Raw genomic sequence first — 26,284 nt, forward strand, 5'->3', positions numbered from 1 at the left:
ATTTTCTTTAAACTAATCTTTGACGAACTAGATAAACTTTCCAGTGCATCTAGGTACTTTGTTACGACTTATCTCAAGTAAATTGAGAGTGACGGAGGATTTATGTACTTCGTAGAGCTAAAATCAAAATAACACTATTATATATTAGTATAGACCAGCAAAATTCGCGGTTTCGATGGCCTTCAGGATAGACTGCACATACCCCTGTACACTCGGGCAAATAACGCAAGTTCATTGGCTGCCGACTTGTAAGTCGTCTCAGCTGGTTTGTCTGCTGTGATTCGATCCTTCTTTGGTTGAGGGTTTATACCTGGTTGAGATTCGTCCAGATGAACAGTAAGCCAATAGCAAAATTATCTAAGAGGTATATATGTGTTTGAATTGTAGCCTATCACCGAATGAATCCGCGAATTTTGCAGTTGCCTATATATCAGTAACAACGAAACAACGTAAAACTTGAAGCTGGGTGTTATTGCGCCAGCACGTGCATTTTTAAAAATAAATAGGACTCGGAAGTTTAATGGTTTTGCATGTATTTCACACAATAGATAGATATTTTTTTTTTTTTACGAATTGTTAAAAATGGTTATCAATTCAAATAAATTACAGCGAATCAGAATTATAGCAAGACAACAAACAAATATCATTTTACGAGAGATTAATATAGTACGTTTAAAAATTTAATGCCTCCTGATAAACTATTTCAAACAGCACCTACTAGCGGTAATTGCTTAATTCATAATCACAACACGTATACCCTACATTCAATAACGCCAACAATGTCTACCTCCCGTTCCCCCGGACGCTTCAATCAATGTCCAAATGTCATTAGGAAAGGAGAGAAATTTTGGAGAAATAGATGGTTACTTCGTATTAACACGTAGGTTGGTGAGGGGAGGAGGGGGGACGAAAAACAGCCAAAGCTAGCGACCGTATTTTTTTCCCCCTTCTCTTTCCTTCGCGAGCGCCACTGCGGTTGTGGGAAATGAAAAGAAAGGCGGAATTCGGGCCGAGGTGGAAGAAGAGGAAGGAAGAGAGGAAGAGAGGAAGAAGGGAGGGAGAGGGGATGATGCCGGGAGCGGAGGAATGAATGATCATGAGAATCGGACAATGTGGGGAGATAGGGGCGCAGATACGAGTATAAATAAAGAGGTTGTAATAGCGGCCACGTGGGGCGCTAGGAGTATGACGGGACTGGGAAGTGGGAGGGGGGAGTAGGGAGGGGGAAGGTTGACGAGGGAGGGGCGGGGAAGGAGGGGTGGTTCCTCGGTATGATTGCCGACGGTCACGCGACTATCCCGCCACGACACGGTGCTGCACGCTCAGTTTTCCAAGCGGGAATGTTGGCAACACTTTAAAAAAAAAAGCCTCTTCCTCGAGCGTGGGCGAGTGTTTGGTTCGTGTGACATCTCCAAAGCGTGAACTCGAACGACAAACATTTGGCTGCAGGTTCATCCAGACAAAGAAAGTTGAAAACATAATACACGACTTATGGTTAGGGACCGGAAAAATTCGCGGGTTCAATGACCTGTAAGATGAACTCCATAATTCTACGTACACTCGGTCAAATGTCACCCTCTCATTGGCTGCTGTCTTGTGAGACGTCCCAACGTTGCAGCCTGTGATTCGTATAAAGCTTTGGTTGGGCGTTTCTCATTGGCCCAGAGTCATCCAGCTGAGTTGTGAGCCAATAGCAGAGGCAGCACTGAGGTATAACTATTTGTATTTTAGCCTATCGCGAAATGAATTCGCGAATTTTTCAGGTGCCTACTTATGGTCTAGAGTTCTTTCCAATGCTAGTATACGTCTTCGAAGTTGCGACTGAATAGAATTTTTATTTTAAATAATCGAGAAAGTATTTAAAATAGAAGAATCAGCGTCTTGGATTGTGTTTAATTAAATGACGTTGTACAACTACCGCAAATTTGGTCACTATGGCAAATTTATTAATGCAATATTTTTTCTACATTAGTAAAATTTGCAATGGTTGTAAAATTGTGTTTAAATAAAACTTTTCCATGCACTTACTGTTTAATATTAAATACTTTTACAATTATTTAAGTTAAAAAAAATTATTTAGCTTCAACCCGAAAGTCTTATAAACACCCCTCCCCCAAACCACCACCACAACCTTTGGGAACCTGCAGCTTAAATATGTCGGTGAAATTCAGACTCATACTGTGTGTATATATAATAATTATATATACACTCATACTGTGTGTATATATAATAATTATAGGCCTATATTATTATGATATATAATAATTATATATAATTATTTAATATTTTAAAAATATTTGTAACTGATTTAAACCTTCATTTAACATTTGATTTTTACTATTTTATAAACATATATATATATATCCCCACCATCTCTCTGCTATCAGTTTATTCTCAAGCCTGAAGATGCCTGCTGCAGTGGAAAAAAAAAAGTCGGTAAACACCACCACTTAGACGCGACTCAACATCGAAACACAAAACAGTCGATCAGAGAATGGCCGCAAATTCTCAATGGCCGCAAAACCTACAATCCACTCAGCCTAGCTATATGTCAGATACAAGAACCATTCGTGTTAGGAAAATTATTCAGAAGCAAAGGAAAAACACGAGAAAGGACAAAGAAACATTTTTAACTCGTTCATAACTACACCGTATATTCACGAAATCACAATAAATATCGAGTTAATTTTACTAATCCACGCACTTACACATACTACACACACACACACACATTATATATATATATTTGTATATAAAGAGAAAAACTATTCATTGACTCATCACGAGATCTCCGGAACTATTAGAACTAATGACTTGAAATTTAGCACTAATATACGTTGAATTGACATTTGACTTACATTATATCACACTTAGTGAAGATCTGTTCAAAACATATGTGCAGAACAACATATGCAAGGGAGGTGCCGTGTTGAAATTTAAAGAAATAGTCCTAACTAACAGTAAAGCCCGTGAAGCCCGTGCACCAGTGTGTAGGAGACACGGTCAAGTTTCAATATTATATATATATATATATATATTAGTATATGTTTTTACTTCGATAGAAGGATATCTACAATTCGTCGGTCTTTTGCAAAAAGGTGCCAAGTAAAATGGTAAAAAATGTTACTTGGCACCTTTTTGCAAAAGACCGACAAATTCTAGGGTTAATAAAATCAGTTGCATACTTTTTTTTTTTTGTAAATGGAACAGAAATGTGCATGAAAAAATAACAAACAGAAATGTGCATGAAAAAATAACAGATATTTGTAATTTTGTACATTTACAGGAAAACAACCGTATCACTACAAAATAGTGTTTGCAGTAATACTGGGTACGAATTCTTACCCTGGCATTTAAGCTTTGTGTTGGTCCAATTATTGAATAATAATCGATTATAATTTCCATGGTTTTAAAAAAATGTATGCTTTAATGAAATATTAATTAAAATATAGAATTATGCTCTAATCATCGTAACAATTACTCAGTTTTATCTCTAAAAAAACGTATTTCAAACATGCAAAAATAATTATAGCTATGTGTTGTACACAATCACAATATCTTTCTTGTAGTATTACGAACTATTTCTTGGCAACTGGTTTCCTAAAAATTTTTTGTAAAAGTGCATAAAATATTTTTTTTTGCACTCTTTATCAGTTAGCCTCTATCTGTAAGGTTTAACGTCTAATGTATGTGACATTTAAGCACCCATGTGTTATTTTTTTCCGCCTAGGGGCATAACAAAGGTGGACTCGTCCACCGCACGTGGTTCTGGAAATAATAATAAAAAAACATAACTGCGGCGGGTCCTTAAATTGTTAATGCAATAATCGATGAAATGTGTTTTTTTATTCTCCCCACTCGACGCTTAGTGGAATATAGAGGGGGAGAGGGGGGGAGCATCCGTGCTGATTCGCGGGTTGCATGTCGTACGCAGGCAAAGAGGCAGCCGCACAAAACAACACCCGACAATCTGTACGTAGCTTCTGTTCCCCTTTCTGCCGACGACGCACAAAGCCCACGTCTAACGGCTTCCCCCCCCCCCCTCACCACTCGCGTGTTTCGAAAATAGTTCCCTCCCCCCCTGCAGAGATGTTTGCTATGCGCGGCGGCGGTGCTCAGCGCGTGCCGCGGTTGTGATTGTGACTGTGACTACGATTGTGATTGTGATCGTGAGTGCGACCGTGATTGCGCGGCTGTGCGCGAGAGACGGAGATCCAGCGGCGCAGAGTTTGCGGTGGAGGGGGGGGGGGGGGTGTTTGGTTGTCGAGAACAAGATAGTTGGGTGTTCTCGCACAGGGGGGGGGGGGGTTTCTGTTAATTACGCTGTCGTGTTTTATCGGGATAAACAAAAGCCAGACTTCGCGGTGTAGGGTAAAGGGGGAGGGGGTATATCAAAGCGTGTTAATGTTAATTCAATTTCGAAGCGGCATTGCTATGGTTAGAGGAGGGGTAGGAGGGTGGAGGGCAGAGCTAGAGGAGGCTACCTGCACGGGAAGGCGAACGAGAGGCGGCTGATTAGAGACGACCTCCCGACTTGGCTGTCTACCTAGCAGGCGCCTCACATACGCCGACGACAGGTGAAACTTTTGCCCCCCCCCCTCCTTCACCCCCCCACACACACACACAACCCACCCTCCAGACGTGACCCCATTCAACCGGGTGCGTCTCCAGAGGACACGTCGCGTCGGTCGAACGAACGCCACCCTCTTCAGCTTCGCTGGTTAGTAGTCCCGGCGGAAGACAACTTCCGCATGTCGTCGTTGTGAAGATAGTTTTCAGCTGCAAAGGGCAGAAATCGGCTGTAAATTAGGCCTGGGTCTCGTCTTTACAAAATCGTACATATTTTATTTCAAATAAATTAATTTTGATACATTTTCAAATTTTTCGGCAGTACCGGTTTGCTAAGATGGAACAAAAAACATATCTCCTAACCGCATCAATTCTTTTGAAAATAACAGCTATAAAAGTTAAAAACAAAAGCAAAAGCTAGCTCTCTTAGATCATATTTGTCATAATTTTGTAACTGTAACTTACAAAATAGGAGGATTAGCACTATTCTTTTTTTTTACGCCACCAAAGAATATTTTTCTAACAATAAACAAATCACTCTAAAAATTGTCTTACAAGAGTATTATATACTCTATAAATAATTTTCTAACATATGTATAATAATACCACAGATGACTCCAAAAACACACTTGAAACTTCAAGTAGAACAATTCATTGAATAAACATAACTCACTCAAAGTTCATAGTCTGTACAGAGAAAAAAATGTTTGAATACAGATGGTTAATTAGTTTTTTCACATTTGGGATCGAAAAGATTAGTACAGGATTTTTCAGTTTGCATTTCTAGAGGAGTTTATTGTAGTAAAACAAACAAAAACGTGGTTTTAGGTTGTTCTGAAAAATCTCCATTTTCCGGTTAAAATGAATTAAAACCTTTTATTTTTAAATTATCAAAGCTTTTTTTATCACTTAACAGTGAAAATTAATTTTTTTAAATTCTTTGAGCAAGAGCGAAGGCTGAGAAACGAAAAAAACTCAACTTAGTGAAAGAGCATTATTTTGACTTATGAACGGTTTATTTAATTTTCAGTCAAAATTAGAACATCAGTTTAGAATGATGATAAGAAGAAAATAACATTCTTTCTGACGCTGCTAGTAGAAAAACCATTTGTTTTCTTTTTAAGACTGAGAATTGTCTACTTGACATATTTAAATATGCTTACTAAGGCTCAGGCTCTCACACCGAGACGCTTATTTCAATTTCTTGATATTTCCAGTTTGTAGTGAAATTTTCCTGCAAATAAATTCCGACAGATATCTCGCATTTGTTAGGTCCCAATTTTTTTATGCCAAATATTTAATGAATTATATTTGCAAGCTTTAAAAACGACCCAACTATAAACACTTGCGTGACCTTTTGTAATGTCATTAGATAATATTTGGTAAATAATTTTCGAGAGGCTTTGAGACGAAACATACAATACAAGCGTTCTATAGTAAGAAATAAACAGCGAAAGCTCTCAAATAAAAGTTTTGACAAGAAAATGAACTAACATGGCGTATGAGATAAAGCTTTGGGTTACACTACAAAATTAGGATTAATCTTATAACGAGGAGCCTAAAGATACGCTACAAAAATTAAGATCAAACTTATAACAATGATCTTTGGATTATGCTACAAAAAAAATCGGAATTATCTTATAACGAAGAGACTTGGGTAACGCTTCAAAAATTATGATTAATCTTACAACGAGGGTAAATCTAGAGGACAGCGAAGAGAAATGAGCACAGAACACCAATGAAAATAATTAATTGTGATTAATTAAGGCCTAACATCTTGTCGACGAGCAGTATGAAGGGTAAACAATGAAATGGTGCAGAGATGAAATAAATTTGATGGGGAAACAGTAGTACCACAATAAAATTTAGTCTCATAGGTAAATTTCACCACCTTATAAAATACAATAGAATAGTTGGTAACATTTTAAAACAAAAGTGGTTGTTAGTAAATTAATGCTACTAATCTCATGTCAGAAATAAAAGTATTTAAGAAAGTTAAGATACGGTTGTAGAAGCTGTGATTGATTAGGATTTAAAAACAAGAATATTTAACACAAAAAGTGAAAAATGTAACAACGCAAATACGAATTTACTTTTTTTTAGTACAAGCTTTGGTTTCTCAATCACAGTACAGAAATACAAAAATTATAATGCATAAAACCGATATTCATGGCAAAAAGTTTAATAAACATGAAATTAAATTAATTAATTAATTTCAGTATTTCGTTGGTTTCAATAAAGATATTGATATCGTGATGATTCAAAAAATCTATACAAAATATTTTATCGAATGAAATATGATGAGTATTTTAGTTTCAAATTCATTAATGAACTCCCCTGCTGTTTTTTATACTTTGATCCAAGGCGAAGAACTTCTGAAGGACATATTGTCCCCTTTTCCAATTAATAAGCCGACACATTCTTTTCATTTCAACTCTACGAGTTTGATTTCAAGGAGCGAGCTGGTTTTTTAATATATCTGCCAAAAATTGCAATTTTTGTAGAGTGTTATGACAGAGCACGTGATAAATAATTTGTAAATTTTATTTTAATTTCGTAGTTCAATGAAGGATAAAGTTATATTATTTAGTCACAGTTACTTATACTCGGATACCGACACCGTCTGGATAAGAAAATGAATTCTCGCCCCAGGCGTACCAGAACAGTTTTAAAAGAAAATGTGACAACTCAACAGTATCAGTTACAGTCATCTGACACAATTTTAAGGGGGGAGGGGAGATAAAAGGTACCAAAACCACGCCATCATAAGTTCAATAATTTCATTTGGCCAGAAATATTTTTTATATCGGATATTTGGCTTCGTTGAAGCATGGTACATAATTTAATGGAGTACCTGAAGCTCACAGTGACTTGCTCTTACTACGAATTTCCCTTGTGAAGTCAACGGCGTTCAGAATCTAATTTTATTTTGAGAATAACTTCAACGGTGATAATACTGTCTATGGACACAATTTTACAGCCTTGGCGTATCATATAGTATTGCATCGTTGCCTTGACGATGGCAAATAGTTAGGGACCGGAAAAATTCGCGGATTCAATGACCTCTAGGATAGCCTCCATTATCCTCTGCATTTCTCAAGTAAACACGCGTGTTCATTGGATACTAAATTGTCAGGCGTCTCCACTGGGTAGCTTGTGATTCGAAGCTTCTTTGGTCGATAGTCTCTCATTGGCCCAGAGAGCTCCAGTTAAACTGCGAGCCAATAGCAGAACCAGCAGAATTGTACACATGTTTGAATTTCAGCCTATCACGAAATGAATCCGCGAATTTTTCCGGTCTCTACAAATAGTTAATATCAAGCGATAAACCCTTTAAGGACAAAAAAATACTGTTGAAACAAAGATGGCGTCTTTCCATTTCTCTGTATCTCCTTTGGCTAAGATCATCGGGGAAATTGACAGTCCGCTCGTGGAGTGTAGGACGTGTTGCCTACTCGCAGGTGCTTCTGTGACGTCGTAAATACCCCGCAGTGCCGATGGAAGACGCCCCAGCCCAACTATTTATGGACGGCAGTTACCTTCGCTACGGACGTTCCGCTACACTTTAGGCTGGGCGCACACAGAATCAAACAAGACGCGACGCGACATGGCGTGACACCACAAGATGCCTCGCGACAGCTAAACACCGTATTTAGGCTACATTACATTATTTCTTTACACATTCTTGAAAACCAATTGTTTTCGTGATACTCCTTCAAAGATGTATTATCAAAAAGTGGGTATTTACTGTACTAAACAAACTAAACGATCTATATCCAGTAGAGAAAAAAATCAATCAAAATACTTTACAAATTAGTAGTTTATGAAATATAAGTAACAATAAAAAACAGTGCTTAAATAGTCAACTATAAACACTACGAAATGACTTTGTTGACAATATTTTTATACTCGCGCTGCGCAGAACGCTTTAGCCATCACGACGAAGTTGGAGAAGCCATTCGATGTTGTCGCCTCGTGTTCGATCACGACAGTTTTGAGCCCTCGTGCTGTGCCTCATTCTGTGTGTGTCCAGCCTTGAACGTGTAGGCTCGGTAACATATATCTAACAAGTGCGCGAAGAAGGATCGATGAGGAAGTAAGGGACTAGATGTTCGCGGATACGCGGCACAGGGCCGAAAGGCACACGGGCCGAAAGGCACAGGGGCCGAAAGGCACTGGGGCCGAAAGGCACACGGGCCGAAAGGCACTGGGGCCGAAAGGCACTGGGGCCGAAAGGCACTGGGGCCGAAAGGCACACGGGCCGAAAGGCACTGGGGCCGAAAGGCACTGGGGCCGAAAGGCACTGGGGCCGAAAGGCACACGGGCCGAAAGGCACTGGGGCCGAAAGGCACTGGGGCCGAAAGGCACTGGGGCCGAAAGGCACTGGGGCCGAAAGGCACTGGGGCCGAAAGGCACTGGGGCCGAAAGGCACTGGGGCCGAAAGGCACTGGGGCCGAAAGGCACACGGGCCGAAAGGCACACGGGCCGAAAGGCACTGGGGCCGAAAGGCACACGGGCCGAAAGGCACACGGGCCGAAAGGCACTGGGGCCGAAAGGCACTGGGGCCGAAAGGCACTGGGGCCGAAAGGCACTGGGGCCGAAAGGCACTGGGGCCGAAAGGCACTGGGGCCGAAAGGCACTGGGGCCGAAAGGCACTGGGGCCGAAAGGCACTGGGGCCGAAAGGCACTGGGGCCGAAAGGCACTGGGGCCGAAAGGCACAGGGGCCGAAAGGCACTGGGGCCGAAAGGCACAGGGGCCGAAAGGCACTGGGGCCGAAAGGCACTGGGGCCGAAAGGCACTGGGGCCGAAAGGCACTGGGGCCGAAAGGCACTGGGGCCGAAAGGCACTGGGGCCGAAAGGCACTGGGGCCGAAAGGCACTGGGGCCGAAAGGCACTGGGGCCGAAAGGCACTGGGGCCGAAAGGCACACGGGCCGAAAGGCACTGGGGCCGAAAGGCACACGGGCCGAAAGGCACTGGGGCCGAAAGGCACTGGGCCGAAAACTTGACGAGTTATCTTGCTGTAAATATGTCTTAACTCTGGGAACAGGAGGTCACCTGAAAATTCGATATTATGATGTGTTACTTTCATTTACTTACAGATGGCAGCCGTGTTTCCTCGAAATACTATAACCTAGTCAATAACATAGTCCAGTTTTTCTTCTTCTCTATCTAAGTCAATGAATGTTTTTGTATGCTGTAGTTTATCACAGCATTCATGATAGGCTACCTATTTTCGGCAATCTCATTTTCATATTGTACCTCTTCAGAAAGTCTAATGCACTTATTATATTCGATGACAGATTTTCTTGTGTGTGTCAGTTTACTTTTTATAACTTTTAAGATCGGCGTGTTTATCAACAAGTTCTAACTGTAGCAAAATGTTATATTTCTAGGTCCCACGAAGTTTTCGTAATTATTTCTTCAAGACTATTTAACACTGTGCAATGCACAAGTAAAGAAAATCAAGCCTTTAGCTTGTAACAACATGTGCAAATTGAGAGCGTATTTAAAGGTATCATAACATGATGTACGAGTACAATTGATGTTTATATAGGCTATTGTACATATTTTATAGATATGAGAGGAATAAAAGCACTACTTTAAATGATAAAATTTTTCATTCTGATGAAGTGGTTGTTGAGATGCATGATGTTTTAATACAATAATGTGTCAAAGGAGATTTATATAACAATAATCTATTACTGTATTATAATTTTGCATTAAGGTCAGTTGGTTACGTCAAAAAGGGAAAAATACTGTCATAAATTATGTCTATATTGCAGGAGTAATTTTGATACAAATAGCAAAATTTTTATGCTTTATTTTTGGGATTATCAAATAATAATAGTAGACCTTAACTCCATTTCATATGATTGAAACAGCTAACAAGTAAAAGCGAACGTTTTTAGGGAGAATAAAAACAATTTGGTCGCTATCACTTTGATTTTCGCGTATTTTACTTACTATATAGAGTTACATCATAGTGGCACCATATAGTCAACATCATAGTAGCCCCATTTAGTCAATTAGCCATTTCCTATGACTACATTTTCATAGGAAATTTTTTTTTATTTTCTTGTTTGTAATTTCACATGAATTTTTATTACACTGAACAAATGTTTTGCGAAAAATATAATAAAGTAGTATTAAAAATATTTTTAACAACGTAAAGGGAAAAATCAGTAATAATTCATCCCAATGAAAAAGCTATCTTACAGACCGTGTGTTAGTACAGAACAGCTATCTTTATTTTTTCTCTTCGCTTTCAGGAAAAAAAAAGTGTACGAATATTGTCCTTTCACATCCTTCACTACCTCGGTTTTTCGTATTTGGGATTGCAAAAACCACAAAGTAAATTGTTGTTAATGGTGATTGCGTTTAGCAACAAAAAAAAAGGTTACTGTTTTTGTTCAAAAATAGAAGCAGAAAAGTTATAATGTGCCAAAATAGCGAAAGTTTTAGATTTAAAAAGAATGCTTTTGGGTGGAATGAAATGAGTACGACATTAAAAATATTATTTACATCATACAGGCACGTTAACTTTAATATCAACGCATCTTTTTGCCGTCGGGGTATAAAAAAATGTTTTATGCATAAATGTTGGATACAGCACAAAAAAATTCAAATTAACAAGAACCACATTTTACTCCAAAGTAGGTATTCAGGCAGTTTTCATATATTCGCGTCATGCTGAGTGGCCACAGGTAATTATTTCGTTAGTGTCATTTAAAGCTACCACCTCCATGTACACGAATATAAATGACCATAATTATTAACTTTTTAATGTTGCTGCAGAAGCTTTTAACGTACTATTTTAACGGCTTCTATGGCAGAGGTGCGGTATAAATTTTTACAAGCCAAGACTCTTCACAATCATAAATTAGCTAACCGAGCAATCTTTTTTTGGGAGGTAAAATGTGTCTATGCTTAATTATCCTAGATAACCACACAATTACATTTATTTACTTTGAAAAAACAAAATATTTAGTGACAAATAATGATTATTGTAACCTCAGAGCGAGATTTCTTATTCCGTACTTTTTTCGTGGAGTTCTTCTCAATTGTTATTGTGTTTGCATTCCTGGTTGCGCTGTATATTCTTAACATACCGAAAATGCCAAAAAAGGAATGGCACTGAAATTTAATAAAAAAATTAACGCCTCGGTAGGCTTTAAACAATTTCATATGTTTTTGCTATCCGGTACGGTACCCAGCTTGAAGACAAGGTATTGTTTGTCTTTTTCGACGGTTGGCTTACTGAGCTGTGGGTGGTATTGTCCAATTGCATTCAATTTCTTTCCAAGTGGATTATAGTGCGCCTGATCCACAAACTTGCACTTCTACGCAATTTCCTATACATCTCCTCGTAACATTGGCACACACTCACGCATTAAAAAAACCGCCTGAAAGTATTCATTAGTTTTATACACGAGAGTAACTAAGCATAACTATATAGTAGTTATATGAATGAAATGACGGAGTAACGCTAACAATGAATATAAATGTGTCAAACAGTCGATGTAGGACTCTTGTATCGCAGGTTGAAGTACAATCTTCACGTAACCAGAGCATAGCCACTAATGGAACCCAGAGACGCATGCGAGGAAACATAATAAATTTTTCATGTGGTCTTTACCTATTGCATGCCAGCTCTGTAATGAATCAGGATCCAATTTATGATCTACTGTTCGTTTGCAGGGTGTAACGTAACACGGCTATGCCTAGAGGCTTAAGATTGTGGGAACTCCGAAATTGTAGGGGTATCGACTGGGTAATCAAAAAAAATCTGAGAAATTTTAGAATGTGGGGGACCCATGCTCTTACGAGTTAACGCGTTAGCTAATCAGGCACCTACTTTTAACTCTGAATCAGTTTTTGAAGTGAAACCTTTTTGCTGAGGGAGGAGGGCCCCCTTCAAATTTTCGAGCGTTACGAAAATTTTGATCGCATAAGGGGAATAGTTAGGTAAGTGGTGGTGGAACCATTAGAAGAGGAGAATGTAGGGGAGAGGTATAAATTACGCAGCATACTTGCACACGCGCAAACTTGCACACGCGCAAACTTGCACACTTACATACTTGCACACTTACATACTTGCACACTTACATACTTGCACACGTACATGCTTACATACTTGCACATTAGCATTTTTTTTCTGCGACCTCAGCTAAAGAGAAGTATTATGTTTCCTATATATAGCTAATAATTTAATAAGAAATAGGATTCACTCCTGACGCGCGTGGACACCAAGGTGTCCGTAGCGCCCGAGATCGAAGGCCGGTTCCGTGGGCGTACGCTCTAAAAAAAATTGTACTTTTACAAGGGAAATTCTTGGAAATCCTGTTGCCAAGTATATTTCTTGCAAAACTACAAGGCAGAGCCTTGCAAAATCGCACATGGTACAAAGCTCTGCCTTGTAGATTTACAAGTAATATCCTTGGCAACAGGGTTTCCAAGGATTTTCCTTGTAAAATATACAAAAATTTATTTCAGTGTAACATTTCGGGAATTACTGGCGTTGCGCAAGCCACGCGCGCTATCGGGACAGCAAGTGCGGGGTGTGCATGTGCGACTCCGGCTGTTGAAATATTGAGTGGTTGGTAGGCGTGTCAGTCGTTATCCTGCCAGGCATCTGAGCGAGTGTGCTTTATCATTTTACTGTGCCTCGCTCCCATTCTATCTCCCCTCTCTCTCTCTCTCCTTTGTTTCATATCAACATGTCTAGAAACCCTGCCACACTGTCAAATATTTGCCTCCAACCATATTGAACAAAATAATTGGAGGGATAGCATTGGTTGTATAATGGCTTTCAGTTTTTTCCATCAAATAAATTGGTGCAGATAGCTTCAAATATGTTTTAAATCATGTCACACTTTCAAACTTTATTTTTGGTCCAAATGATCACAAACTTTTTTTTTTTAATTTTAAGCTCGTTTTTGAAATTAAATAATTAATCACAGTGCAGGATGGCATATCTGAAAATATTATTGCTATTTGTGCATTCAAAACATTTTTAAGCATGTATAAATTAAACCCACAATAATATTCTATGTACAGTAAAATAAAGTTCAGTGATTTTTTTTAACTTATAAAAAACATAATTTCGTTTTCACTCATAAGATATTTTCGCATTCGCCATTAATATTAACATTAGTTTAGTTATTTCACTTTTATAACCGTATGTTCTTCGCCATTTTAATGATTTGATGTGACGGAAAAAGGATATTTCCGTTTTTCGCTAGGCACGATTTTGATTGGCCGGTTGCATCCGCAATCCAACATATTTCGGAACCTGTCCCATATTATAAATATATTTAATGGAGATTCAAGTCATCCAACTTGTGAAAACGAAAATAGCTGTGCTGGTGACGTTTTCGTTGACCGCATAACCTCCAACTTTATTTCACACAGCATAATGGAAGGTGTGTTGGAAGCGAAAGTTTAACAGTGCGACCCTGGTTCCACCTTTGTGGAGAGTGGTGAGAGGAGAAAGGATATGTGGCGGTGCGGAGAGGTGGACATGTTTCCTCTACCTCATCATTTTTTATTCAGTTTCTGCCTCACCGTCTCTCCTGGTCTGCCTCTCTCTACTCTCCATTTTGCACCATACACATACACACAGATGATGATGATTATTCTCATAATTAAGAATATGAAGATGTTGATAATTATGGTGGAAAGATCGTTCCGGGCACTAGTCCAAGTCCGCTGCAACCAGATGGCCATCCACTGAGTGACCGATGATTTCTGGGCGACGTGATGCCACAATGGATCGCTACTGCCTTCCGCAGTACGTAAGATAAAGGTACAACACAGCTTCAAGTCCTTAATAATGCAAGAAGGAAATTATCCACTTGTGAATCACGGGAACCTTTTAACTCGCCGGCCATAAGCACACACCACTTACAGCTTTTGTAATAAATATAATTTGTTCACACATTTTAGTATATTGTATTTTGTTTTGTGTGTCAGTGAAGTGTCTATTTTAAACAAAATACATTTGAATGTCGTGCCCAGGTCTGGAACACTTACACGAAAGCCCGCGGGTATGCAACTACGGTTTCGTAGGTCGGCTCACTGAGCGAACAAATTGAACCATACAAATATATATATAAGATTATGTTTACATTTCAAAAATATATAGATATAAAGTTTCACGCCACCCTTACATAATGTGATTTAATCATGTACAAGCCCTATTTAAAATTGACGTACCGTAAAATTTCTCTAAACATATAAAAAAATTAGTGAAACGAATGCATCAGTGGGAATATTCATACGCATAGACGTGCATTCGTTTGTAAAAATGCTCCATTAATATGTTTAAACAATGTACCACTATTTTGGTGTGTAGACGTAGGCGCTCAACATGCCAATCATATTGCATGAGTAGCCTACGGGCTGAGAACAGTACAGAATACGATTTATTTATTTATTTATTTTCCTGCGTTGCGAGCAAAGGAGTTTAGTTTTTTAGAAAATAGTCGTGATTAGATTGCGATATAAAATTTGATCTGAAAAAAATATGTTTTCCCCTTTATTGATATATATATATATGTGTGTGTGTGTGTGTATGTATGTATGTGTGTGTGTGTGTGTTTTGGCCAGTAATTTAACAGCATATTTTTATTATTTCTTACTTTATATATAACGCTAAATTATTCCGGATTAAATAACTATTCTGAACCTACTGACGACCACAAATGTAACATAGCTATTTGCTGAACACTTAAAAAAACTTTAAAGAAAGTTTTGCTCATAACAACACATAAGGTACCCAAATGTATCCTGCCGTAACGAAATTTGCCACTTTCTAGAATCCAAGATAGCGGCCGAAACTAAAAGTGCAACAATGACGTCATACACGTCCAAGATGGCGGTAGTAATGAAAAGTGCAACGTTTCTAGAACCAACGATGGCGGGTGTGACGTAAACATTTTTTTTTTGTATTTTTGGAATTTTTTTCTAACTTTTTGGTCAAAAATGAAAGAATTTCAACTTTACGGTCAAGGCCAAGGTCATGGCCTCAGCGCCTTAGGGAGTCTTGTCGATGGGGAATTTAATCCGTTTTTTAGGAATTTGGGTTCTTTCAAAGGCAAAAGTCTTTTGAGGCATTCCGAATTTGAATTTTTGAATTTTTAAACGAAAAAAAAAAATTCCCTCAAAAACTGGAATTTTTCGTTTGAAATAGGAAAAGTTATGAGTTTTGAACAATTTCGAGTCATTTTTGAGGTCAAGGTCATTAAATATGGCCGCCGTGACGCCATTGACTCCATCCACCATCCGCAATCCACGGCCTGGAACCTGTGCCCGGACCGGCTATCGTATACTACTTTCCGTATTCAAAGAAAGAGATCTCATTCTCCGTAAATTTATGAAGATAGCAGTAAATTTACGAAGGTCCATGTATAATCTGTAGCCAGTGTTCTTCGTAAGTTTAAGGTAAAAAATTTTAACAGTGTAGTAATATAACACGTGTGTGATCACCACAGCCTAGATTTTGGAATACGCATTGTTAATCCACACATGTTATAGTTTACTGGGTTAAGTAAAATTTTACTACTTGATGTCGGTCATTTTGGACACAGGTACCTTAATTCAATGCAAACTTGGCCATGTTTACACCCTATCAAGTTAGCAGCAACTCAAGAAACTTTTTTCCCATGAATCAACGTTTAATTCAACGTGCTAGTGCTCTTTTTGAGAATGTCTTTCCATTGTACAACTAATCAGAGCAAAATATATAAAAAAATTCAAGACCAGAAGAATTAATCCTGTTTCAAAGTTTAATTGCTTTCTGGGGTTGTTAATATCTTCATAAATAGTATGCTCGAATCTTGCACCAGTTAATCAGTTGCCGGAAGCTCATGTTCGAAGTTTAAAATTTTAAAATTTTTATTTTACTCATTTCGCTATCACTATTGTGTAAGTTTTAATTACAGTCATGTGTATCTACACAATTTTGTTTTTCTTTCGAGGCCTAAAATTATACCTAAATAACATATTTTATCATTTTTATAAAAAATTTTATATAGTATAGTGTTTTTTTTTCATGCGTAGAGGTTTCCATAATTACCTAAATGTACGGTAGAAGACCGAAGTCCATTAATACATAACAAAAATTAAACTTAAATTTTTCATTGAATTTTCAAGGTTTTATATCATTGCAGAGCTTAACGAGTTCTTTAAATTCAATGAGGGAAACTTGTAGATGGCTAAATCCACCATTTTTTCACACAAATATATAACGAACATTTTAACCTTCGTTTGGACAATATTTTAGCTATATGGAAAGGTTTATTTTATTTATTATCTTCGCATAGCCTGAAATTGAATATAATTTAATTAAAACGAAAGTAAATATTTTTATGAATACAAAATTTTTTTTTACATCAAAGAAAATGGCTGTGTGCTGTTAATCAAGGCCTTCCGAAAGACAGCATGTTGTAATAAACTAATTAAATAAAGCAACTAAACATCAAACAAACAGTATTCGAAGTAAATACGAATCAGTAAAAAATAACTCACCGTCCTCAGAAATGTGTTCTCACGATCATTGTCGGCACAGGCGAGACATGAATACCTGCAATCGTGAAAAAGAAAATAAATTTCACAACTGAATTATTCTATTATAAAGTTTGGCTTTTTAAACTTACTACAGTAAAACAAATATTGAACTGCCATTATTTCATCTTTATTTAAAATCAAAATGTTTCATCTAATATCTTATACATTTAATATTTAAGTAAATATTATTTTTTAGGTGAATATTGCTATTCAATTGATTTTTATTGTAAATTTGGTATACTTGTAGTTTAAAAAGCATAGAAATAGGAATACCCCCTAAACAATAATTAAGAACAACCAAAACTCTTTTTCTAGGAAAAAAAATTACGTTAAAGCAGTGATTTTCTAAAGCAGTTGAAATATATGCTTTTCTTGGTTAAGTGTTTGAAATTTTGAATGATAAATAACTGATGAACAGGAAAATTGGGTTTTTGTATGAAAAATAACGAAAACTTCAATCAGTGATTTATGCCACAATTTAATTCTGAATGTGGTAATGTGTCTAATTGATGCGCCCTTAAAAGATACAATTTGTGTAATATTAGATAAGGACAATGAGTTAACTTAATTTGAACATGAACCTAAAAGAATATTCTTGGTACATTAACAACAAAACATTCAAAAACTGGTGAATTCTACAGCAAGAACTCTCTACTTTGTCCACCTTTGTTAAGAACGAAACTTACTACTCCGAAGTCAAAATACGGTGTGGTTTATACGAAGACAGAGTTATCTGAAATAACGAAGAACTCTTTATCTATTTCAATTAAATTCTTTGTTGGAAATTCCGTTAATTTACTTGAATTTTTAACAGTGTAGATATTGTCAAATTCCTTGGTTTATAAGAGGTTCTGAAAACATTTTTAATTCACAGCGCTTTTACTGTTTTCTAGTCCTTAGCAAAAATGTTATAGTTTCCAGAATAATTTTCTAACTTAGCTCAGTTATTTTTGGGAGAGTAAGTAGTAGACTAACGAAAGAGTGATTAATTTGTCAACAGACATTTAAATTGTTGTAACTTAACTAATAAATTAAAATGAACTGAACCAAATGGGCAATACTTTCGGACCCACTTTTGGCACCAGTAACTTTATATATATAGTATATATATTGTATATATATTGTATATATATATATATATAAATTAAACGCTGACACTTTGCAGCTCCCAGTTGATTCTCAACCCTGAAGATGCCTGATGCTATGCAGAATGAAACGTCGGTACACTTAAACACTGCGACCGTGGATGTAAGACGTTGGTTACTGTTTCAACGAAGATTTGAGCTTCGACAGTTAAAGAAGCTGGGTGGGCCCATTAAGATAACGCATCGTTGTTACCACCCACTTCTTCACGCTCCTCGTGAATCGATCCGGGAGGGGGGAGGGTGGTTTGCAAGTGTTTATGCGAAGCCGCCTGCACGCTATTGGTCGAGAGAGAGCTCTGGTGTTAAGTCGGTCGTTTTGGTGTCGGCGACGGATAGTCGCTGATGCTTCCGCGAAACCCTCTCAGCCGTCCGTCGTCAACTTCGGTCTCGTGACTTACACGCCGATCGACATTCTGAGTAGTCGCTCGGCGTCGACGTATTTTGTTCTTCTACCCCTCGAGTGCCTTAATCTGAAGAATGTGCGTTTCCAACCCCTTCTCTCTTTCTAACTCCTAGCTTCCACCCTTAACGTCACCGCAGCCTGAGTGGTTAACTCTCACTTCGTCGTACATTTCGCCTTTTCGGGCGCACAACTACGAAATCCCCTCCCCTACTCGCTCAATTTTCCCCCTCCTTCACTCCCCTCGTTTCCCCCCTCCCTCGACCGGCCATTATCCCTCTCCTTCCACCCATTACCCAATGGCGTGCGCGCATCGGCTAGCTGCGTCGTAGTAAGGCGCCTGTTAACCTGAATAATTGAGCAGTTCTACAGGAGCCGCCGCCGAGTACGGTCGTTATTCTGTTTTTTTATTTTTATTTTTCAACTTGTGTCGTGAGCGCAGCACCAAACATGGTGTTTTTGATCTGGACTATGATAAGGAATTATCGTTTTCTAGAGTTACTTATATTGTGAAGTTTAGACAATATTTGTAAAGAAAGGAAATATTGTGAATGAACAGTTGATAAGGCTATTTATTAAGAAGAATAGTGGCTCCGGTCGTTGACGCAATACCGTTGCCAATAATATAAAAAATAATAATATTTTTGCAGCGGCTGCACACGGCACTCTGGTGGTCATTCACGTTACTACAGTGGCGTCCAGACAAAAAAAGTAATCAAAACGCCGCCAGAAAGGGAGAGAAACCTTTTTTTTTATGTGTACTAACATCTTAGCTCTCGTGTACAGCATTTGGTAGAAGTAATTCCGTGAATGGAAGGGACGTGGAATTAACGGAAATGTTTAACCACGGTGCTGCCATCTGTGGATGTCTCAGCAGTCTGGAACCGCGCGATTCATCCCTATATATTGATTTCGTGAACATTACAGAATTTATACCACACATAGGTATTAAAAAATAAAACTTTATACTAGCACAACTATCCTTTAATGGTTCATGATATAATATGTAGTCATAAAAAGAAATAATGACAACTTAAAAAATACCTTAGAATCCTGGCATTACAGCCCTTAATTAACATTGAAATGTAGAGGTAGCGCAGCGTTCATCATACTGTAGTAACACAAGAAATTTCTCTCCTACATGTATTCGACGCCATGAAGAATAAAAAAAATTCGTGATAAACATTTTAATGTTAAATTTTAATTTTTAACCAACTCATAAAGGTTAAGGTTTGTAGAAAGTTTTTACAATGTGACTTCAGTCGTTTAAGCAAGAATAAATATAAAAACATCTACTTAGTGGTATAAAATGCGTTTTTCAATTGTTTCAGGTTAATACTTTATTTTTAAGAATTCTGCATTTATTTCGTGTCCACGTTTCGATTTAAGTGAGAATAAATTAATTTGCTCGTTACTGAGGTAATGTAATTACGGATTTATAACTACAACACCAAATGTATTTTCAAGGAAGAAACAAATTTCGAACCCCTACAAACCAAATGATAGGACCTGCCTTCATTTGATAACAGTGAATTGAGACTGGCGGACTAATATAAACAGAGGCTTCGCTAATTATGATGAATTTCAAGTTTGTACAGGAATCGATAACTAAGTGAATCTTAAAACACCTGGCATAGCAAACATTAAAATTAATATATTGATAAAACGCGCATTGATGTAAAAAAAAATTTCTAGGGCTCTATCTCAAACCAACAAGTCTACTAGCTACACGTAACTAGTACAAGTTAAAGTTTTACAATTGTAAAACTAAATTATTTTATAGAAAAAAATTATTAAACTTTTAAATTTTTTCACGCCAAAGAAATTGAGTTACAATTCTATAATTCAGCAGGGTTTGCTTAAAATTGGAGAGAACCAATTTTTTTGAAAAATGGAATAATTAGATTGAAAAACAGGAATATACATAGCATACTCTCATTGCTTCTGAACTTTTAATTTCACAAATTGTCACATTTTTAATAGGTGTTCGTAAACATAAATATGAACTTTACGAGAATCATAAGTTTGTACGGTTAGGTTAACAACTTTTAAAATACTGCAAAATCCGGCGAAAGATGGTTTTTGTTGTTAGCGTAATTGAAAATGTTGTAAAAGTATGGAAGATTTTTTAGTTAAGGTCAGTAAGACTAAAACTTTTCATAATGTAGTTTCGCAAGATAGTAAATGAACATTAGTAGGTTAAAAAAAATCGTATTTTCCAGTTCATGTCCTACGTAATCACAAAATCATTTGCCTGCAATTGATTTCATTGGAGACTTTTCGTTATATTCAAATATTATCACAAAGTTCACATTAATCTTAAGTCGATAATTGCATGCTCCCCTAACCTCAGTAACACCAATCTCATACCCTAGTCAGTAAACATTATGTAAAGTTTACTACCACTTTAAGAATTAAAATAATACTTGTTAAATGTTTTACCTTTATGAAACACGACAGTACTATTACTTGTTGAAACAGCTTGACTTGTAAATCTTCACTTGTATGGTAAATGTGTATTAAACAACTTCCTTGCTTTTTTCCTTGGCTACAAGAGAATTTTCTTGTGACTTGTAAACTTGTAGTTTTGTGAAATAGACCCCGATAAATGAAGAAATGTTGGTAGTTCTTCGAAAATTGCAGATAATTAATATTTGATAATCTGAAGATGGTGTTTTTTTTTATGGAATTATGAAATGGCATGCTATGTATTTCCACCTCACCATCTCCATATTTCAACACACGAAACATTGTGGAAATGGAGCGTGAATATATGCCTAAAGATTATTTATAAGAATGAATCAGAATTTTTGTCATTAGAAACAGTAACTTCCATGAAATACGGTGGTCCAAAATGGTATACCTACCACTTCAGGCAATGTTTATGGTGAGCCACAGGCATGACACAGTGCTATCAGCTGAACTATAAGCGGCTCCAATCAGCACATATGTAGCAATGCATGAAAAGGGGCAAACGCTGGTACTATTTTTATTTGTAACACCTTAGTTCTCGGTATAATAGATTTGGTAGGAGTAATTTCGTGAATGGAACGGAAGCCGCGTGGAACGGAAATGAATAAACACGGTGCTGCCATCTGGGGGGAAGCCTACGATTCATTCATCCTTCTGGACATACCCGGATACTCACGTTGGCAAGCCTTCCTTCAACAGACGAGAGAGCCAAACGCCCGATCGTGCATCTTCGGGGTTTTTTTTTTTTTTGTTCATCGTAAATAAATATACAACTCATGATAACTAATGGTCAATTAGGTTAGGTTAGCTACATTATAAAACATTGTGGACGGTTGATTTGGTTAGGATAGCTACATTAAAAATATTGTGAAATCATGTAAACAGTTTCTTAGCGCTGGATAGCTACATATTAAAAAATTATTTGCTAAGCAACCATAAAATGATTTTACAGTATTTTTAATGTAGCTATTACTTACCTAATATAACCAACCATCCACAATGTTTTAAAGTATTTATAATTACTTCTTGCTAATTTATAGAATGAAATCTTATAAGTTAAACCCGCGAATTTGGAGAATAAATGCCCGCGATTCCCCCCCCCCCCCCCCCCCCCAAATAAATACACCTGTTGTGGTACGAGAAAAAAAAAGCGAGTATTTACTTTGGGAACATCGGGTTTGGCTCTCTCGTCTGTGAAAAGAAGGCTTGCCAACGTGAGTATTCGAGTATGTCCAGAAGGATGAGTGAATCGTAGGCTTCCCGCCATCTGGGCGGATAGTGCGAACCGGAGTTCACAAAGCCAAAGGGAAACTATACGGCGTTAACTGTCTAGTGATTTTTAACAAGATGGGCAGTTTCTTTTTTTTTTTTTTTAATTCCTTATGAAAATCAGGTGCAATTCCGGGGTTAAGTATTTTTTTCAGGTCTTTTTTTTTTTTCACTTTTATCGGAGCCGTTTCACTATATAGTTAAATATTTCGGTCTGCTAATCAAACGATTCTATATTCGACATGGCTGCTCCGGCAGCGAATACTAGCGGCGGGTGCGGGAAACTACGTGTTTCTCGAGTCACGAAATCGGGGATTATTTCAAAGAATCTTGCGTTAAATTTCGCGTCCAATCTTCGTATTAAATGGGTATTTGCAACGTGAGAACACGCGAAATTTTTCTCGTTTGCGAGGTTGAAATTTGATATTTTTTTCCCCCTTTAATGATCTTGAATGTTGTTAAAACGTTTTTATCTGCCGTGTGATTTCGTTGCAAATCGTTTGGAACGTGGGCCTTCCACGGGACCAGACACGACGCGACGTGAGGCAATCCGCCCGCAGTGCTTGTCGTGCAGCCATTACCGCTAATTAACACGACAGTCGCCGGCTGGAGAGCTCCGGTGTAGCGTCAGCGCGACACACGGCGACGTCTCCGTCACAGTTCAGGCCTGGAAATGATTCCGTGACGACTACATCCACGCTGAACTATTGACGCGACAACGTCTAATAAATCGATGAACGCCGGCTGCACGCACGAAAAAAAAAATTGTCCCGTTGCGCACATTGTTCCGTCACGCTGTGTCCCGTTACGCACATTGTACGCTTGCGCCGCATCTATCTCTCTTCCACTCGACTGTTTATAAAGTGAAGTGAAAAGTTAATGTGGTTTTCATTGCTTATTACAACAAAAATTTCGGCAATGAAGGTTAATTATTCTTGCATTTTAAAAATCTGATTACTAGTATAGTTTCAAGTATTTATTCTTTTATTATTAAAATTAAAATGATTCAATTTTATTCATAAAGTATGCAATCATTTCATCAATGTTTTGTTATGACGTTGTCATATTAAACTATCGTCCGTAAACCGACTTTACAGACAACCAATTTTTTTTTATCATTGCACCAGAACTTTGCTTTTTCCAGATTTGTTGGGCTTCGATTTTACTGCAAACCAACCGGCCTGGCTCAGTGGCAAGAATTTTACTTTTTTCTCACGTGTAAAATAATGAAATCACCGTTTGATAAATGTATTTTAACCACGTTAAGTTTGAATTATAATAAAAAAATACTTTTTTTATAATATATGAACTCACTGGATTTAATTTTTTTAACGATTTTGCACAACAAACAATACTTCGCACAGATCAAACTAAATAAAAATCATAAAGTGCATATTTCTATGATATTAAGTCTAAATTTTAAATATTATAAATATGATTTTACAGTATGTGATCGTGTCGCATGTAACGGATTTAATACTGTAACTACTAAAGGTAGTAATGAATCATATTGTTCTTCGGCCCCTATTTTTTAATCAGCTTTTGAGCTAATGGTTGATATTATCAAAAAAAATTCAACTAAAATTTGTGGGTACTATTTTAAGGTCATTAAACTATTTTTTTCATATTAAGGGAGTTAAAATGATTTTTCTGATTTTTTCAAAAAACCTTCCCCACAAATACCATCTTGGTTCGATTTTCTCCATAAACGGAATGGATCGAGATTATCCATTTCTATATTTTATGTTATCAGTCCTTGAGTTTTTTTTTTTTCAAAATTAAGGAAGTTATCGGGGCTATAAATAGTGATATATATTAATACTTAACTTACAATTTTTCGGTGATTTTGGGGTGAAAATAAAGTCCCAGCATGGTTACAACTGAAAAGATAGTCTTTTTTAGATCTACCTAGTTAATACTAAATCACCAGCATTGCAGATAACAAATAGCTTTTAACTGCGGTAACAGCCAAATGATAACAACTCTTTCCATCTGAGTATGCAAAGAACTTAAAAACTTGTATTTGTATGCAGTTATGAATATGTCTGTATGTTATTAAATTACTACTGACTAAACTAAGTCAGTTAATACATTTACAACTCAAAATATCTGTGAACAACTGTGATTAAAGTCATGTATTTTCATAACTAGTTTCACCACATTTACTCGCATGATAAAATTGCACCAGTAACGACATAAAAAGTATTATATTCATCATCTTTTTCCTCCACTTTCAATTGAAACTCTATCTGTGAAGATAAATTTTAATATTATGTTGTTGTTTTTTTAACGAAGTTCTAGTTACCCGCAATAAAACCACGTTGTTTGCTTTTCATTTATGTATATGCTTTTGGCGGAACGTAATCAAATGGTTTGATTGCTTGTGAATACTATGAATCCGTAAATACGTACGTACGTCGGTGAATACTAGTTTTTTTTTCTACGACCCATTTGGCCACTGACGTTTCGTATCCCGTGTGGGTGTGTGCCATTTTTCCGAATGACCACTTCTCCGAAAGATCAGTTCTCCGAATTCTGAGGGATGGACAGTTTCATCCACGCGCCTTACCGTGCTCCACCCTCCCCCTTCTTTCGTAGCCAATAAGCAAACGACTGACAAGCCACATATCAGCGCTAGCCTTTTTCACTTTTAAAATACAGCCAGAGAAACGGAAAGGGAACAGGGTTGCCTCCATACATAAGGAAGCTAAGTGGCAAGGCAAAAATAATTACTAGCACGTAATAATTTAAAACAATTTAAGAGATGAACAGCAACATTTATAGAGAAAATAGTATCTATTTTTTATCTACGAAGCTTTTATCATTAAACAAATATATATTTTTGTCCGCTTAGGGGTAGAATCTTGAATAATTCAGACATCTGGGATCAACCCCACGACTTTCAGAATGCTTGGTAAATATGTAAACCAAGGAAAACCTTATGTTGCTGAAGATATAATTACAAGTTTGAAGGTTTGAGGTTATTTTGTTCGTACAATTCTCAGCCCTTAATATTAAGCCCCAAATATTTTGTGAAGTTTTTTTTTTTCAAGTTTAACCTTGTATGTCACCCTGTTAGAAGGTTTACCATATTCTACATTAATGTTTGTTAATAAGGTCTCACGTGACGCGCATTTATGTACAGTGTCTCGATACTTCACGATTTCCATGATTATCGACTATATATATATATTAAATATAGTATATATATATATATATGAGTCACGCATGGAGCGATTCTGGGATCTAACCAATGACCGTCGTTTATCATAATCATCATATGTTGGCTATAATGCAGAAAATAGAAAGGAAGCCGCCTAACTGGCAACATGACAATAGATCAAAACCGATATTCGTTTAATTTTCCATCTATTAAAGTTGTTACCCTACAGTTACAATTCGCAAAACTATAGCAATGGGACCTCCTAAAAACATGAACTTACATATATACACCCCGCTCAATACAATGCACTAAATATAACAAAAACCAAAACAATTGCAGCTGAAAGAAAATAAAATAAATGTAAAATAACTTAGGGCACTAAAATATACAGTGAAATAAATGCAATGCCGCCGCGCTAAGGTACTCTAACATTAGACAAGACAGTTCTTGTCCACACTTGTGAATAAGTTAAATTTAACTTCAGAAACGGCCCCTTATAATCAACACTAACTATGAGAGAGCGGTGAGGAATAGGTCCCTTAAGGAAATTAAATCCTAGACGTGACCAAATGTACGAGGCACTAAGAGGCACACCGTGGTTCATCGTGGCATTAAAGAATAAGCAAAAGGAAAATACACTAAACATGCAAAGCCAACAGAATAAAAGAAAATAACTTCAAACAATAATTTAATTGAG

The 26,284-nt window shown here is 37.1% G+C and overlaps 2 protein-coding genes across 2 annotated transcripts in view; both read right to left on the reverse strand.

The window, feature by feature from the left end:
• The window catches only part of LOC134537283 (chaoptin-like), a 748,431-nt gene that overhangs the window by 550,096 nt on the left and 172,051 nt on the right, over positions 1 to 26,284 (reverse strand). Inside the window, exon 2 of the mRNA XM_063377557.1 lies at positions 17,100 to 17,154. The gene's annotated coding sequence lies outside the window, so the exon portion shown is untranslated. The remainder of the gene's footprint in view (positions 1 to 17,099; positions 17,155 to 26,284) is intronic.
• Positions 8,633 to 26,284, reverse strand: part of LOC134537284 (basic proline-rich protein-like) — a 36,995-nt gene continuing 19,343 nt past the window's right edge. The window contains exon 2 of the mRNA XM_063377558.1: positions 8,633 to 9,512. Coding sequence (XP_063233628.1) covers positions 8,633 to 9,512 — 880 coding nt within the window. The remainder of the gene's footprint in view (positions 9,513 to 26,284) is intronic.

This window comes from Bacillus rossius, chromosome 12 (genome assembly GCF_032445375.1).
Source record: "Bacillus rossius redtenbacheri isolate Brsri chromosome 12, Brsri_v3, whole genome shotgun sequence".
Classification (NCBI taxonomy): domain Eukaryota; kingdom Metazoa; phylum Arthropoda; class Insecta; order Phasmatodea; family Bacillidae; genus Bacillus; species Bacillus rossius.